The sequence below is a fragment of the Dermochelys coriacea genome, chromosome 1, assembly GCF_009764565.3.
Source record: "Dermochelys coriacea isolate rDerCor1 chromosome 1, rDerCor1.pri.v4, whole genome shotgun sequence".
NCBI lineage: Eukaryota > Metazoa > Chordata > Testudines > Dermochelyidae > Dermochelys > Dermochelys coriacea.
The window spans coordinates 220,319,991-220,338,994 of NC_050068.2; the positions used below are offsets into that span (position 1 = coordinate 220,319,991).

Below are 19,004 nucleotides of genomic sequence, written 5' to 3' on the forward strand. Positions count from 1 at the left end.
TACACACCACAACACAGTATTAACCCTACTGCCGCTTTATTGTATTGTAAATTCTCATCTAGTTTGCTCTTCATTACCATCCCTAGGTCTCTTTCAGCACTGATTTCCTGGATTCTATTTCCCATTGAATAGTTTTGTTTCAGATTATTTTCCTGCTGCTGTCTTACATTTTTCTAAATTCCATTTCATATGCTAGTTTCTGCCCATATTTCTAATTGCTTTAGGTCCCATTCTCTGCCCTCAATGGTATTGTGACTCTTTCCTATAATCATCATCTGTGAATTGGTCCTTCTTCCAGATCACTAGTGAAGATGTTACATAAGACCAGACCTAACGTCCAATCCCTGTGATATCCCACTACATGCTTTTCCCCAGCTCTCCACAATTTTTCAAATGTAATAGAATATACTTACTAATGTATAGTAAGTTTGTATATACCCCGCATGCCCTAAGATGACTATTATACACCCCAAGATGCATATCTTACATCTTCAAACCCCGACTTTGTTGAGGGACCCTGAGCTGACAGGCACAACCTCAAATGTGTGCAGCACTGGCTGGGGGACTAGAAGTGGCCAAGATGCATGAGAGATGCATTTATTCATTGCAACTTCTGGGCAGAGAGAAGGATGACCAAGGAATTTAAAGCTGCCCTTCCCTGATGGATCACCCCCATTCAAGAGCAGTTGTCCCTGGGGACACAGAAGGATGCAAACTGAATTTGGCTGGCATGAGTGAATCAAGCCTATGAACTATCCTGCACTGTTCAAACTTGGCCCCAAATACAGTAAAAAGTCTTGTTAAAGAGCTTAAATCCTCCTCCCCTAGACCAGACTGTGCTTGAAAAAGATGCATGGAAGAGAGAGAATTTCAGCAGCCATCTAAGGCCACAAGGTGTAAAATTCAATTGACGGAGACAACTAAAAGGGACATATTATAATTAACTTTTCCAACCAGACTTCATTAGCTATTTTGTTTTATTTTATTTATATGCTTGTCCAGCAGGAGTCAGAATAACTGATAATATTGTATCCTACAAATCAGTGGTGGATAGTTGTCTGATATGTTGGAGTTGTAATAGGTAGTTGGCTGGAAAGAAGCACTGCTGGTGAGGAAGAGAGGGGAGATGCCTCTGTTCACAGGTTATTAAGCAGCCAGTCCAGCACTGGCAACCGAACAAAATTTCCCAGGGCCTCGCCCAGTTGTTTTTCTTTCTCATACTTCAGCACTGCTTGTATGACTTCCCCCACGCTGTACCCCTTCTCCACTGCTATTGATGACAGTTGTTGAAGCTGTGAAATAAACAGAAGCAAAACACAAGTATGATACACCATAAATGGGATATTTTAAAAGGGAGAAATGAGAGGCAAGGGTGTTGCAGTACTTCTCTTTCACCTACTTCCATTCTATTCTCTTAGGTGTACAAGCCCAGTAATTCCCAGGTGCTGCAGGAGGCTGACCTATGGGGAATGATTAAAAGAGCCAAATAGCTAGTCTGGCTAAGTCATTTGTAAATAGGGAGAAGATAATCCTCTACAAAATCCAAAAGAGAGAGACTTACTTAGTGTTAAATACAAAGGCATAATAACTAGAAGAAATGGATTAAGGCTGACAAAGGGAAAATTTAGGTTGAATATCAGAAAAATCTTCTTCAGTGGATACTTTGTTGCAAACCCCCCTATTTTCCTAACTCATTTGAGCAGTCCCATTGTCTTGAATGAGACTAAGTGCATAAGGTGAGCAAGGTTTGGCCCAAAATGCAAATGTGTGGGCTGTAGCGCCAAGTGATAACATAATAGCATTATGGTTCAATAAAGGCATACATTGTTTCTTGGCTTCTATCTCTGTAGGAAAACAATTTGGCACCACTTTTTGTGTCTGTTATTTATTAAAAAGGAAATCAAGTTGTGTACTGGGAGCCAAGGAGAATAGGCGTTGTTGGGCCACAGAAGAAGAAAATGAAAAGACTTCTGGCAACAGGTTCTGAGTACCTGAGTACCTGCATTTAAGTCATCCTGAGTCTGACTGGTTTTAGTATGCAGAAAAACAAAGGCAACTGGAAAATATGCCATATATTTCACTTTGAAAAGTGTCTTCTTTTCAGATGTTTAGGGCTTTTCTTCCATACCAGTTAGGATAGGTTTCAGAGTAGCAGCCGTGTTAGTCTGTATTCGCAAAAAGAAAAGGAGTACCCGTGGCACCTTAGAGACTAACAAATTTATTAGAGCATAAGCTTTCGTGAGCTACAGCTCACTTCATTGATGCTAAACAACATATCCTGACTCCCGAGCCATTACAATCTGGGATGGAAGCGATTTTTTAAAATTTATACATGTGTAATTATACAGCAGACTACAGTTAAATACCATGGTGACAAAAAAAACCTGTAGGCACTTTCAGAGAAAAATGTTTTCTTTTAATCATTTTTTTAATTAAAACATTGAACGGAGTGGGGAGAAAATCAAATGCCAGAAAGCAAGGTTGATACATAGAGGGTTTCTTACTAAAATGAAACATGTCTGGAAATCATAGTCAACGTGGAAGGCTATTATTCCACCATGCTGAAGTAGCAGAGCACATATGGCATTTAAGAACACCCACTGTTTGAAGAGCACAAGTCAGAATGGAGCAGAATTTGGGAAGTAAATGTTAGGACGTGTATGTTCATATGCATTCACTCAGAATTTCTTGCCTTCTATATGTTTAGCCAGTTCATAGCAAGTATGGGCATGGTTCAGTGTCCACTGATGTCCATGGAAATCCTCTTATTGATCTCAATTGTTTTTGGATCAGGCCCTAAGTTTTTAAGACTTGGAAAGATTTAGATCTACGTCTGAGCTTTGTGGCTATGTACTCTCTCTTCTACAAAATAAAAAAATGCAAAAACATTCCAATCCTAGGGTTTTTACTCAAATTATAGAAATACAACCTGAAAGACTTATTACTATTGACCTCAGAGAATCCATTCCTCAGTGCCAACTTGCTCCCAGTAATCAATTATCCAGACTTTCTTCAGTCTTGTTTTAAATGTCCCTAGCAATAGGCTTCCAACCCTTCCGTTGGGAGACTATTCCACAGTTTAATTAGACTTGTCCGTCAGGAAATGCTATATTTCCTTTTTCTTAATTTCATCTATTTATGTGTATTTACACTCCTTGAAAAAAGGGGTCACTTACCCACAATAACTCCTCTTCTCTGACTGTATGGCTTCCACAGAGCCACAATGCAGGAGTCAAATGCCTAGACATGCGACCGTGGAACTATATTTGAGCAGGTTTCAGAGTAGCAGCCGTGTTAGTCTGTATTCGCAAAAAGAAAAGGAGTACGTGTGGCACCTTAGAGACTAACAAATTTATTAGAGCATAAGCTTTCGTAAGCTACAGCTCACTTCATCGGATGCATCCGATGAAGTGAGCTGTAGCTTACGAAAGCTTATGCTCTAATAAATTTGTTAGTCTCTAAGGTGCCACAAGTACTCCTTTTATATTTGAGCAGTAGCTGGCAGTTACGGAGGGTGCACAATTCCCCCACTTCCAACAGTCCAGAGAACAAGGTCATACATATCCCATCCTTTCTAACCATCCTTCAGTTCTTGTCTACATCCAGAAACCCTATTTGTAGGTGAGTTCTGTAACAAGATATATTAAGAGTGGGGAAGGGGGGACATTGTGGCTATATGGAGCCAATATATTCAGAGAACAAAATTTACTATTGGTAAATAACTGACTTTTCTCCTTCATGACACTGCTTCCACAAAGCCCCACTGTAAGAAGTTAGGAGGTGGACTGTGGAACACTATTAGCTGAACATTAAATGAAGCACCGATCTTCCAAAACCAGCATCTGCTCTTGATGTGGTGTTGAGAGAGTAGTGATTCACAATGGTGTGAACCGAACTCCACGTAGCAGTCCTATTAATTTCAGACAAGGGCATATTGTGATACATGCTATTGAAGCCAATATCCCCTACCTTATAAAGCTCTGAGATGTTCCAGCACAGGAATATTAGGTAGTCTATAGCATGACTAGATTCATCTGGAGGCATGATATCTTATCAATTTGGCCAACTTTTTGGTCAAGATAGTTTGATCTGTAGAATTTTCTCCAAACGCTAAATATATATTCAACATTCTAAATAACTTAAGCCTGCTCCTGTCCAGATGACATCACCTAGCAAATATCGGACAAGCCACTGATGGTTTATGTGATCACTTGTGATGATCAACATGTATGGCTGTTGTGGGGGGTTCTTATATTTGCCAGTTGCAGAACAGATGAAGAAATTTCATTCTGGATTAACTACTCGCAAGGATTTCCCCATCTCAACAGAGAGAACAAATCTCCCCTTTGTTTGTCCAGGTGCTACATCATAAACAGAATGTATGAGAGAATCTGCACTGGCAGTCCTTTGATCTGTAGGAGACAGGACTTGAGAGTTGTCCTGATGGCTCTGAACTCTAGCAAGTTTATGAGGAGTTTTGCCTCTCAAGCTCTTTAAAGCTATGAACAAACATTTTGAATGTGCTCTCAAACCCAGGTTTAAAGCATCTGTGCCTATCATTGTCTTCTGTCAGTCTGCTCCTCAGATATTCTCTGGCAGTGTCCACTAAAGTAGAATGTCTTTGACCTGCTGAGTGGGGAAACATTATCATGTTTAATTTGTAAATGCTTGGTTTGTTCATCTGCAACCCTGTCTAGGAGGTGACTAAGGTGCTGAATTCCATCGCTAAATCTTCTAACCTACATTTGGTTAGACTGCCTGCCTGGATGAGCTCTATGAACTGTCCTGGGAATAGTCAAGCTAGAGCCTTGGTAGAATCTAGGGTAGCCTATCTGAAGGCTAGAATTTAAACTGAGACCAATGCAGATTTTTCTTTGTTTACTCTCAGATCAAGATACTTGATACTACATAAACCCAGCCTTGCCCCAAGACCTGAAGGCAGCAAGAAGAGCTGAGAATCTCTCCCAGGCAAAGGGAAGCAATGTCTGTTTGGATTTTATTTTAGAAATATAATCACAGGGAGGAAAAGTTAGTTCACTCTGAACTTTGCCACAAGATTGTCTGTGGAGAACTCTTTGCTACCTGAAGAAAGACTGGGGAAAAAAAGCCCTAGGAGGGAGAATGTTGGTTTGTTATAAAAGGAACTTTGGAGATGTGACCTTTTTGTTAATTAGGCCTGCCACTTTCCTCAGCAGGGTAGAGTGCCTTTTGGCCTCAATACAGCAACTGAGTCAGGGTGGCAGGCTGCCAGCACTGAAGAACTTAAGCAGCTGGCAGAAATTCACATTTCCAGCAACTTTCCTTGGAATAGGTCAAATTGATTAAGCCAAATAAGGGGAATAATTTTAAAATTGTAATTTAACAGTGGTACGTCAGAGATACTATTGGATGTGTTTGAAGTCTTGTGGTTGTGGGGACTGTGTGTTTTTAGCTAGAGGGAGACAAAAATGGTGAGACTGTCAGGGCAAAACTAAAAGAAATGCTTTTTCTGACAAAGTCAGAACATTTATTAAAATACATAAAAAATTCAATTAGCCTAGTAAGAATTGGTGTGTAAAATTTGGAAATGAAATTCAATTATTAAAGTGTGAAATGGAGGATATTTTTTCTTGCTTTAAATGAAAATATATAAATCTAAATAAAGCTTTAGCTAGCTAGCAATGCCTCTGTAATACTAACAAATTGGAGGAAATATAGAGGGGAATAACAAATGACTAGGGGAATGGAGAGATTGATTTATGAGGACAGACTGAAAAAAACCTAATTACTTATACCCTGGCTAAGTAACAGTTCTGAGGGGACTTGATTAAAGTCCTCAGATATTTGAAGGGTAAAAATACCAAGGGGAGAGAAGAATTATTTAAGAAAATACAAAGGGGTAAAACTTAGTAGAGCTATGACATTAAAGTGGCACTGTCAACTCAAAATTGACACATAATTTAGATTTTGTAAAGACAAGTCTATAAAACTTAAGACCAACATGAATGTTTCCATTTCTTTGTTCTTAAACTTCCTATGTATATAGAGCAAATTGCAGCAACCTGAAAGTGAAATCTACTATAAGTAACACTAAAACTGATTTTCATTGTCCAAGCAGAGAGTAGGGTGGCCATTGCCGCATCCCCAGAATATTGGATACTCCAGTATTTCTGGGAACAGAGTGTACCTGCCACCGTCAGCGTGACCTTGCTTAGTGTGCACAAGGTCACGCTACACAAAGGATGCCATTTTTCAAAGCCCATCATCCCATCCCTGCTGACATGACCTTGCACGCAAGGTGTGTGCGAGGTCATGTCAGTGTGGGCGGGTCGATGTGCTTTGAAAATTAGCAACCTCTGTGTGTCCACTGACTTTACATGAAAATACCAAACAAAACCAGTCCAGGTCTAAATCGCTATTGTACAGGGGACACTACTTTAGAAAACCAGGACTGTCCAGCTGAAAACAAGACAAATGGCCTTTCTAAGTGAAAGAAATATAAAAGGTAAACAAATCACATGTAGTGAAAAGTAATTGGATTTTAAAAATTTTTATTATTAATAATCTAAGGTTAGTAATTTAGGAAAAGAAATTTGATTGTCCATAATATGTAACTTTGAAATTGACAAGTGTCCCTATATAATAAATAATAGTAATGATGATGATGATGATAATAATTATCTACTCTTATATAGCGCTTTTCATCAGTGGATCTCAAAGTGCTTTGCAGAGGTCAGTTTCATAAAATGTATCATACAACGGAATATCATGAAAAAGTTCTTAATATTATTAATCTATGGAACTAAGGGAAGTGGTGGAAGTAAAATCACTTGGGTCATGTAAAACTAGACTCAAAGTAGTGGAGAGTGCACCAAAGAGAACAATTCTTCACTAGCAGGGGGATGGAGTAGATGGCATAATAGCTTTTTTCACCTCTAATGTTTATGATGTTGTTATTTTATAAAGACAATAGCACCATCATTAACACGATGAGTACTATTTTAGTAAGAGAAAAGGCCAGAAATTAAGTTTTCCTTAGAACAAAAGCTTTATACCACAAGATAGTAAAAAACTGAAGAAAGAACCTAAATCCCACCATGGCCTAAAGTCCCTGCCCATTATCCAATTACTTCATTGCTTACCTTATTCAGAAACTCATCATCCTCATCCAAGAAATACAATACAGGCACATTTGTCTGAGAGGCTGCTACCCACTGGAGGAGTGCTTGGAGCTGTTTGTTATGTAAGCTCTTGGAAGGATTCTGATTCATCACTACCACTTTGCGACCGGATGCACTGTCTTCACCTGATCCAAGTCCAGCCTCAGCGGTTCTTGTGCCCTTGGAATCCATAGAACCTGTGCCATCTTCCCTGTCCCCTATCTCTGCTAGAGCAGACTCTGGGTTGCTATATTTGGCTATCATAAGACACAACTTTGTTACTGTATCTACCAAACTGTCAACAAATTGCCCGCTGCCCCCCTCTTTTCCACTTATGTCAAACTGATCAGTAATCATTTTTGTCAGTCCAGATATAGCCTCTTCACAGGACTGTTCAACTTCTGAAAGGGCATGTCCCTCAGAGGTTTTGCCAGGATTCCTGTTTGTTTCATCCATCATGGAATTTCCTTGCTGGCCTTCTATTTTGCAACCAGTTTCATTTATTAATTTTCGGATGAGCATTAATATGACACTGGACATGTCATTTTCAGGGTTCTGCTTTTGAAGTTCTGATTTCTGGGTACCTGATTCATCACTTTGCTTTGATGCATCCTGATCTTTTGCTGAAGATGGTCTGAAACTACTGCAACCACCTTTTTCATGGGATTCATGCGAGAGGAATCCAAATGAAGTGGTACCTGCTTTGTTAGTTTTGCCCCCTTCAGCTGTGCCCTTGCCTGCGTTCTCCTGTTGGATTAGATGATATTGTATCAACAATAGTGCAGTCACAATCAGATCTTTTGCCCATGCATCTCCGGACATTTTGGTCATGTTCTGAATTTCTGAACTCCAGTGTGGATTTTCTGGAGGTTTAGGTTCAGCTTCCCTTTCTGAAGGCTGAGAGTTAGAGCATCTGTTGCATTTTTGTTGGTTTTGATGCCATAGAGTAAGCCCATGCTTAATTATGTGGTTACCTACTGTTTCTGCACAGGTCATTTCTTTTTCTTTCTCTTTGGTAACTGTTTCAGTTTTTGTTGCTGAAAACCTCAAGTTCTGAGCTTTTGCATCTGCTGCTCGTGAACCCGTCTTTACAGATGCATATGCAAGGCTTTGAGATTGGGACTTATCTCCTGCTGGTTTTTGCACTATTAAGGTAGTATGTAAACGATTTAGCATTGCTTGTACTATTTCTGCAGCCTTATGACTTCCTTGACTGAATAGGCTCCGCTTAACTGCAGAAACAAAATCTGAGTCAGTCATGAGTGTCCCTGTAACATTGTGTAAATTTTTCATACAGGAATCTATTAAGTCTGAAACTACCTCCTTGGAGTGCTTTAGTATCACCTTTTTCAGCACCACACAAGCTATGCTTGAGTCATTCTCTTCAACTTTCATGGTCTTCATAACTGAGACCATCATATCTGAAACCACATTATTGGCATAAACCAGAATCCCTTTGCTTAAAGTATTCGTAAATTCATCTGGGCCAAAGCGTTTTTTATGATGACATGATCTGTTCTCAGTGTGTGCTGACCTTCTTTCATGACTCTGCTCATTTCTGGGTGAAGATTGTTCATCTACTTCTTTATAAAAAAATGTTTTCTTCTTGGAAGATGGATTCTCTTCATATTTGGTTTCCTTCATATTAATATGAGTTGAATTCTCTGATGGATTATTTTTGCCTTCATTTGTGCCTACTCCAATAGACTTGTGACCTGGTTCCCCAAGAGAGGCGAAAAGTGACTTGTGTATACACTTATCAGTGCCATCTGTCTTGTCATTAATCTCTTTACGTGCCATTGCAATGACAAGGTTAGAGAGTCTGTTAACATAAAAAGAGACTTCATCCACACCTTGCTTGGTATCTGCAGAAGTTAGCTGACCTTCTATGTCCTTTGGTTCCTTTTGACTTGAAGTTGCTTTCATCTCCATATGAAAATCGGGTGACCCACTGTTGGATCTAACGTCTATGCTAAAGTGCTCATCATAGACACTGAAACCACCTGGTGAGGGTGCATTGCGCATTTGGATGCTCTGCCCACCTATTGATGGTTCCTTTGAGTTCTCGCAAGCCTTTTGTTTACTGGTAGACTTCAGCACATCCTGGATTCCAAGTGCACATCTTTCGAGATCTTTTCGGAGCCAGCTCAAGACTTTGAGTGGATCGGATGCAGCTTGTTTGAAAAATTTTGCTGAATCAGTCTAAGGATTGAAACAAATCACAAATTTACAATGGTTTATTTCCCAATATTCATATTCCCTTGGTACAAAGACCTTGCTCAGTCCAAGGCATTCTATAAAAACCTAATGCAATTCTCATCAGCCTTGCCTACGCCAGAAAAATCAATACCTATATTATAGCAATTGCTAGCACAGTTGCAGATCAACCCGTGGTAGAACCAACGTAAGTGTTAGTGCAGACATAATCACATTTTTACTATCATGGCATGAAAGCCTGTCCTATACTGGTGGCTTAGCACTAGTGCAGCTGCAACATGGACACTAACTCTTCTTGTGTAGATGCACCCATTGATTTGAATAGTAAGACTCTCACTGACTTCAGTGGAAGTTGGATCAGGTCCTACACTAGTATGTAGTCTGGCCTCTTTCTTCTGTATGGGTTACATAGTAGAGAAAAATGTAAATAACAAGGACTAACGAATGGATGTACAAACTGGATGTTTTAACAACTGTGGAGAGAGAAGCAAAAAGATATAGATACATCTGAGTTTAATCTCTCATGAATGAACAAACCAAGGATCCAAATGACATATATCATTCACCTGATTCTCCAAGAAATACATTGTCTTTTAAAGATCAGAGACTGCTCTTTGCTTTACCCTCCCAGCACTGAGGATGAGTTTACTTGTTATCTGAGAACATCAACAAAGGAATGGCGTTTAGTAAATTTAATCTTATTTCCATTGTCCCTCTGAAATGTACTTTCTTTGTGTGTCTATCTGATATTATGTTCTTTTAGCTAGCTGCCTCTCATGAAAAGGCTCTTACTACTATTGCCAGTTAGAGGCTGTAGTTGTGAAGCTGATGCACTAGTGTTTTCATCACAGCTCCACCAGCATTGCTGTCATCTACCTAGCAGCTGTCTGCAGCACAGGGATTATTTAACTACATTTTCTCTCTTAAAGCACTTTGACGGAGAGGAATAGAACAATCACAGCCATAATGAATAGCCATGTAAGTATCCCATTAGACCATCTGGATATCCCCTCAGCTTCAAAGGGAGGAGCTTGATGTGGATCTGATGGCTTCCCCCTGCCCGCTTGCCCCCACCTCCCCCGCATCAAGAAAGAAAGAAATATATAGCAGCTGTACTCTTGTTGCTGTTCACTTTAAAATAATAAATAAATAAATAAGTAGTTAATAATTAATAATTTTGTCCAGTAATTTTAACATGCTTAAATCTCTAGTAATTATGAGAACCTGATGGGGGAAATGATGGTTTAATTAATGTATCTGCCTCAATGCTGCAGCTGTTCTATTGTATGTGCATTCTAAATTTTTATCATCACGGATGTGACTCACTTATGTCTATGTGTAGTGTACAGATGCCAGAAGATATATAACTAATGGTCATCTCATCCTTGTATTATAGCAAAAGGACATCTCTTTGGGATGCATAATGTATTTTATCTTGACTGCATGATTGGGTGGGAGAAGGGATGTAATGCTTAGATCCAATAAACCCCTCAAGCCTGGACAACAGCAGACTTCAGTCCCACAATGTCACCTACACAAAAGAACTCCAGAATGTCAGTCCACGATACAACCTCAGCTACATCAGGACCAACAGGCCTACACTACTACAGAGAGACACAGACTGCTGAACAGATGGCAATATCATAAACTGAAACCTACTAAACCTATTGGCATTACAGAGAACTTTACAAACCTTTGCCAGTTTCACACTGCTCTTTACTGCCATCATTATCTGAGAGTCTGATAAGCTCAAAACTTTCATCAATACTCAGTGTGCACAGCTTCATTAATCTGAATCCACAGAAAATTGGTATGAACCAGGCAAACTAAAACCAACATGAATCAGTCAGCTTCAGTCAGGAGTCTTGAATTCTGGTTCTGAATGTTGCTACAGGCTTTGTATGAGCCCGATTCTGCCAACCTTACCCAAACTGAAGTATAATTTATTTTGTAAGAGATTCCACACCCAGGAAATGCAGCTCATAAGTCATACTGGTGTAAATCCAGAGTAACTGATAAATTCAGTGGATTTAGTCTGGACTCACACAGATATATCTGAAAGCAGAATCTGGCCCATTGACTCTGGTGGAGTTACTTTGGATGTATTCCAGTGTAAAAGAGCACAACTTAGCCCTAAATAATATTTATAGGTATTCTTTCACTTTATACACTGCACCTATCAACAACTCTCCCAGTACCTTTACTTTAAGAACAACTACCATAATCAAATTCACATACTTTGAAGATGGTACATGTGATGCTCTGTACCTCGGAGGAACACCCTGCACCCCCATGTTCATCCTTATGATTGTGTGGTACCCAATGCAAAGTTTGTCATGTTGGGTGTCTTCGGGAGCACCATGATGCACTGAGCATTGTTGTTATAGTAATGTTATAGGTTGTAATTTCATGAATATAGTTATTAGGCTGAAAATGTGTCCTTATGGCTTAAAACAAGCCCAGGCAAAACTCTCCAGAAGCAGAGGGGCAGTTCACATCTCATCAGGGCAGGTATGGGACAAACCCAGCCCAGCCTCACAGGAACAAAGGACATTGGCTAGGCAACAACAAAGGATCTGTTGGACTCTCAAGTGAGTCACCCCCCTTCCCTTTGTCAGTTTGGGACTACAATGAGGTAATGCTCACCTGACTCTGAAGGCAGGGTGGTTGGGGGGGAAAGCCAAGAGGGAAGAAAGAACATGATAAAAGGAAGAGACGTTTGCCATGCTCTCTCTCTTCCACCTCCATCTACAGACACCACCACCAAGCGACTGAAGTGCTGATCAAAGGGGAGAGCCTAGCTGAAGGGCAACCAGCCAGCCTGTGGTGAGAAGCATCTAAGTTTGTAAGGGCACTGAAATTGTTAAGATCAGTTTAGAATGTGTTTTGCTTTTATTTAATTTGACCAAATCTGACTTGTTGTGGTTTGACTTATAATCACTTAAAATCTATCTTTTGTAGTTCATAAATTTGTTTGTTTATTCTACCTGAAGCAGTGTGTTTGGTTTGAAGTATGTCAGAGACTCCCCTTGGGATAAAAAGCCTGGTACATAGCAATTTCTTTGTTAAACTGACAAACTCATATAAGATTGCAGTGCCCAGCGGGCACAACTGGACACTGCAAGACGGAGGTTCCTCGGGTCGTGTCTGGGACCGGAGATATTGACTAATGTCAATAGGTTGCACAATCCAAGCAGTGGCTGGCCAAAAGTGCTCACTAACATAGCTCGGATCAGCTTACGTGCTAGAAGTTGTTGTGAACAGCCCGGGAGTGGGGGTTCTCACAGCAGAGCAGGGTAAGGCTGGCTCCCAGAGTCAAGGATTGAAGTGTCCTAGCAGATCACCAGTCCAGATAACACCAGGGGAACGTCACAGTACATACCTCTTATCTTATCCATAATCTTTACCATACGTTAGCAACCTAAAACACATTGTTGGTATTTCTAATATCAGCTGCTGGTGATGTCACAACATTCTGGGTATAAGAGCTGGATAAACAAATCACAACTAATAACTTATTTGACAAATGTATTAAACAAATCTATGGTTCTGGTCAGAAATACTGCTTTTGGGGAACTTTTATATGAACAAATATTGCTTGCATGAATGTTTGCAAAGAGCTAATAAAAAGGGAGGTGAACAAAGTTAAAAGTAAATTCTTGTTTGATCTCAGGACAACATTTGTGAATAAATTTTCTCACTATTCACCCAGAGCGAGAGAGTGCCATCATACCCTATGTTTTCTTCTAGTACATGATCTATAACCAAATTTATCAGCAAGATGATTAATTATGAACATTCAGCAAGCAACTTTTCATTGAGATTAAACCAACACCCGCTCTGTTAGTGAAACCTTAATTGGCCTAAGAAAAAATATACAATATTTTACTTTGGAAGATAAGGTAATGTCTATACCAATGAAAAAATTCTAGATCCCATTTTCCCAAATGGTAACCTTACATTATTTACAATATATGGAGTTGAACATTGATTCCTCTCATTTGGAGAGTAAATCCCTTACTGTAAGGGACCAGTACTCTACTATGTGAGAAACAAAGACTTTGCTACTTCCAAGGTATGAAACATATCGCATAAAACCATTCAAATGAATCCAAACTTGTAATATAACAGTGCAAACATCTGGTATTTTTGATTACATGACTGAAAATCTAATTGCAATGTAGAGAGCCCTGTTTACTAACAAATTCATTGGTAAAAACATTTACCTTTCTTTAATATATCCATACAGAGACAAATCACTTTTCATGCTCTGTATGGTATTTTTGTTGGTTATTTTTCCAGATTGTTCTTTTTATGAAAATAGATTTATACAATAATTAAAAAACCCAACACATTTCTTACTGTCCAGTTCTGTTCTACTTCGCCTCCTGGAGTATAGCGATCCACTTTACAGAGTCCATTTTGGCTCTGTAACCAGTCAATGTTGTCAGTCATCTGTGATGAAGTAGAAAGAAAACCAAAATCAGAGGCACAGATAAGAAAGGGGAAGGAATGTGTATAACGCTGGGGACAATCAGTGATGATCTATAGTAGAGATATCCAAAATGGGGTGTCTGATACCACATGACCCTTCACCGTTTCAGAGATAATCTCAGAGCAGTACCCTAGTGCAGAGGTGCTGGAACAATTTCTATGGTGGGGGTGCTGAGAGCAATTGAACCAAAATGTAAACCCTGTAATATAATGGAAACCACTTTGAGGTAGGGGGTGCTGAAGCACCCCCCACACCCGTAATTCCAGCACTATGCCCTACCATGCAGTAGAAGATAACGTTTGCAATAAACTGAAGAAAAATCAAAGACGATTCTTTGCCCACGCTAAATTCTTTTAGCTATAGAAACTTTAGGTGTTACTCGACATTTCAGAAGATACATTTTCAGATAGAAATCAAAATGTCAAGATAGCAATGTCCTTTTAAGCACAATTTTGCATAGGGGAATGTGGGTATGGCACAATGGATTTTGACAGGCATTGACAGTTGTATACTGCAATTGGGATTTTCAAAGGCCATTCAGTGAGAGTTAGGCACCTAGCTCCCTTAGGTTCTTTTAAAAACCCCAGCCTGACAAAGGATACAATTGACAGAAAACAGAATCATGATTGTGTAAGGGAAGACTGCAAATTCTGAAAATCCAGACAACTGAATATATTACACAAATGTTCACAAAGAGCAGAAAGTCCTAATCTAATCATTGTCTTCAAGACACTTCTCCCAACATTTTCAGAGCTGAGTTTTAATGAACATAAGGTTCAAACAGAATGAATAAACTAACCCTTTTCTAGGACACGTTCTGAGACCCAAGGAAAGTCTCTGAAAAATTGTGATTTGTCCTCACAATTTCTGAGAATTGCTCCTATAGGCAGCCATATAAAATCAGAACCTATAAAGGGAGAAGAAAAATTTCTGTTTTTAAGACATCTTTGTAAAGTGGCCGCATCAACTTCCTGTTTTCCATCCAGCCTGCAAAACTCTTTGTGACTAGAAATAACACCATATACCTGTGAACATTAAAAACATTATACTGCAGCAGTGTCAGCTATTTAAAGCCCCACTGAATGCCAGAAATAAAATCTGAGAAAATTAAACTCTCTGACCTTTCAAATACTGTTTATGCTGCAGTTTTTTTTAAAAAAAAAGCAGCAACAAGTAGCAAGGCTGGAAAAACTGCAGAATAATACAGTAATGGTTCAGATGTAAATAATAATTAATTGGGTATGGTCAAGGTCCCATGTACTCTGGAGCTGTGGACTTGCTGCAGCATTATACTCCAGAGCACTAGCCCTTATGCTTGTGAAGACAGCTTTCCGATTTGAACAGTGAGTACAGTGGCACAGCCATGTCCTTCTACAGTGTGAGTCTCCACACATCCTGAAACCACAGCTCTGAGAGATGTGTTAATTTGGAAATCTAATTATGCAAAGTTCACTGTCAACATTGTTCACTATTACATTGCTGATCATTTTCACATCCAACTAATGTGCTTATTTCAAACGTTAACTGCCTCCAACACCTTGTCAGCTGCCAAAAGCCTCAACTGCCCCCTACCCAATTTCCAAAACTTCCCGCTTACCCCTGAACTTTTCTAAGGGCTTGTCCTGACGAACAGTTAGCATACAGCAAACTGGGGTGTAAATCTACAGTGCCCTAGGGTGCTGTGCACTCACTGTCTGTGTGGACCCTGCTGCTGCGCACTAAAAGTGTGCTAGGATCTACTCTGCTTTGAAACAGCGGGAGATCAACCTGCACGAGGAAACTTTTAGTATGTGGTAGCAGTACTATTAGTGTGTGGTAGGCTAGTGCACTGTGCACTTCAGCTTGTCATGCACTATTTGTTTAGACAAGCCCTCTAGTGGTTTCCACTTTCAATACAAAGTTCTGCATCACAATAAAATTTATAAGGAAACAAAATAAATTAAATATCAAATTAACACAAAGGCAGTGTATTGTTGGTATTATTCATTATGGCTTGGAAGGATTTAGTCTCATAACTCCCTTAGGCCCTTGTCTTGCAAAGACTTAAGCATGTGCTTAACTTTACATACTGGGAGTAGTCCGGCTGACTTTAATGGATGTACTCAGTGTGTAAAGTTAAGTATGTGTGTAAATCCCCTTGGAACATCCCATTCTATCGTATTTCATTCAGTAAACCAAATACATTCAAGGAATCTGAAGATGCCACAGAATTTCCAGTCTGCTGCACTAGAGTGCTACAGAATTTAGGTCAAGCTTGACACAGAGTACATAAAGATGTGGTTACGGGAATGATGAATCGTCAAATTAAAAATTACATGGCTCTGAATATGTTGTGTCTACTACTACAAGTACCACTGGAGATTAATATAGCTGAAAGATTAGAGAAAGAAGCAGCTTGATTTCCATTTATTTACTTTGTGCATTTAATGCACTTTGTTTATCATCTGTTTCACTATTTCCCCTTTATAGTCAATTTGTTTGGATCATTCATGTAGCAACTGAGAATGAGAAATGAGAAAACATTTAAAATTTTAGGAAAATATGATTAAAAAACCACAAAAATTGTCAGGGAGACACACAGATAGGTGTAGTAGCTGAAACAACTCACCTAATTTTTTTAGATGACTACATTTCAAAATGACTATGTGCCCATAATGTAGAAAAGAATGGGCTTGATTCACTAAGTTGTACTGGAGAAACCTAGGCTATGGGCAGAAAGGCTGCCATGGCTGAGGGAAAAGGAAATAGGCAAACGGCAGTGCAAGCTGCCTGCAATCCCCATTCTTCTGGGAAGCCTGGGGCCAGCTGGTGCAAGTGGGCAGGTCCAGCTACAAAGTGGGAACAGGGTACCCAAAAGATGCAGCAATCCTATGGGCTCTGACTATAAATTAGAAAAAAGAAAAGGAGTACCCGTGGCACCTTAAAGACTAACAAATTTATTAGAGCATAAGCTTTCGTGAGCTACAGCTCACTTCATCGGATGCATTTGGTGGAAAAAGCAGAGGAGAGATTTATATACACACACACAGAGAACATGAAACAATGGCTTTATCATACACACTGTAAAGGAGAGTGATCACTTAAGATAAGCCATCACCAGCAGCGGGGGGGGGGGGGGGGAAGGAGGAAAACCTTTCATGGTGACAAGCAAGGTAGGCTAATTCCAGCAGTTAACAAGAATATCAGAGGAACAGTGGGGGGTGGGGTGGGAGAGAGAAATACCATGGGGAAATAGTTTTACTTTGTGTAATGACTCATCCATTCCCAGTCTCTATTCAAGCCTAAGTTAATTGTATCCAGTTTGCAAATTAATTCCAATTCAGGAGTCTCTCATTGGAGTCTGTTTTTGAAGCTTTTTTGTTGAAGTATAGCCACTCTTAGGTCTGTGATCGAGTGACCAGAGAGATTGAAGTGTTCTCCAACTGGTTTTTGAATGTTATAATTCTTGACGTCTGATTTGTGTCCATTCATTCTTTTACGTAGAGACTGTCCAGTTTGGCCAATGTACATGGCAGAGGGGCATTGCTGGCACATGATGGCATATATCACATTGGTAGATGCGCAGGTGAACGAGCCTCTGATAGTGTGGCTGATGTGATTAGGCCCTATGATGGTGTCCCCTGAATAGATATGTGGACAGAGTTGGCAACGGGCTTTGTTGCAAGGATAGGTTCCTGGGTTAGTGGTTCTGTTGTGTGGTGTGTGGTTGCTGGTGAGTATTTGCTTCAGATTGGGGGGCTGTCTGTAAGCAAGGACTGGTCTGTCTCCTAAGATCTGTGAGAGTGATGGGTCGTCCTTCAGGATAGGTTGTAGATCCTTGATGATGCGTTGGAGAGGTTTTAGTTGGGGGCTGAAGGTGATGGCTAGTGGCGTTCTGTTGTTTTCTTTCTTGGGCCTGTCCTGTAGTAGGTGACTTCTGGGTACTCTTCTGGCTCTGTCAATCTGTTTCTTCACTTCAGCAGGTGGGTATTGTAGTTGTAGGAATGCATGATAGAGATCTTGTAGGTGTTTGTCTCTGTCTGAGGGGTTGGAGCAAATGCGGTTATATCGTAGCGCTTGGCTGTAGACAATGGATCGAGTGGTATGATCTGGATGAAAGCTAGAGGCATGTAGGTAGGAATAGCGGTCAGTAGGTTTCCGATATAGGGTGGTGTTTATGTGACCATCGCTTATTAGCACCGTAGTGTCCAGGAAGTGGATCTCTTGTGTGGACTGGTCCAGGCTGAGGTTGATGGTGGGATGGAAATTGTTGAAATCATGGTGGAATTCCTCAAGAGCTTCTTTTCCATGAGTCCAGATGATGAAGATGTCATCAATGTAGCGCAAGTAGAGTAGGGGCATTAGGGGACAAGAGCTGAGGAAGCGTTGTTCTAAGTCAGCCATAAAAATGTTGGCATACTGTGGGGCCATGCGGGTACCCATCGCAGTGCCGCTGATTTGAAGGTATACATTGTCACCAAATGTGAAATAGTTATGGGTCAGGACAAAGTCACAAAGTTCTGCCACCAGGTTAGCCGTGACAGTATCGGGGATACTGTTCCTGACGGCTTGTAGTCCATCTTTGTGTGGAATGTTGGTGTAGAGGGCTTCTACATCCATAGTGGCTAGGATGGTGTTTTTAGGAAGATCACCAATGGACTGTAGTTTCCTCAGGAAGTCAGTGGTGTCTCGAAGATAGCTGGGAGTGCTGGTAACGAAGGGCCTGAGGAGGGAGTCTACATAGCCAGACAATCCTGCTGTCAGGGTGCCAATGCCTGAGATGATGGGGCGTCCAGGATTTCCAGGTTTATGGATCTTGGGTAGCAGATAGAATACCCCAGGTCGGGGCTCCAGGGGTGTGTCTGTGCGGATTTGTTCTTGTGCTTTTTCAGGGAGTTTCTTGAGCAAATGCTGTAGTTTCTTTTGGTAACTCTCAGTGAGATCAGAGGGTAATGGCTTGTAGAAAGTGGTGTTGGAGAGCTGCCTAAGTAGCCTCTTGTTCATACTCCGACCTATTCATGATGACGACAGCACCTCCTTTGTCAGCCTTTTTTTTTAAATTAGAAGTTTGGCACTGGCATAACCCTTAAATACTATTGCCTGACCTATCCAGAAAGTGAATTCCACATCAGCTGCAGCAAATTACACCCCTTCATGCCTGTAAGGGACAATCT

At 40.3% G+C, this 19,004-nt stretch overlaps 1 protein-coding gene across 1 annotated transcript; it reads right to left on the reverse strand.

Annotated features, from left to right (window-relative positions):
• Nucleotides 1–1,054: 1,054 nt before the first annotated feature.
• Nucleotides 1,055–13,811, reverse strand: AKAP3 (A-kinase anchoring protein 3). Its single transcript, XM_038417016.2, has 3 exons — nucleotides 13,719–13,811; nucleotides 7,122–9,341; nucleotides 1,055–1,292 (listed from the first exon to the last, which is right to left on the reverse strand). The coding sequence occupies exons 1-3, from the start codon at nucleotides 13,809–13,811 to the stop codon at nucleotides 1,137–1,139; spliced, it is 2,469 nt and encodes an 822-aa protein (XP_038272944.1). The 3' UTR covers nucleotides 1,055–1,136.
• Nucleotides 13,812–19,004: the final 5,193 nt, after the last annotated feature.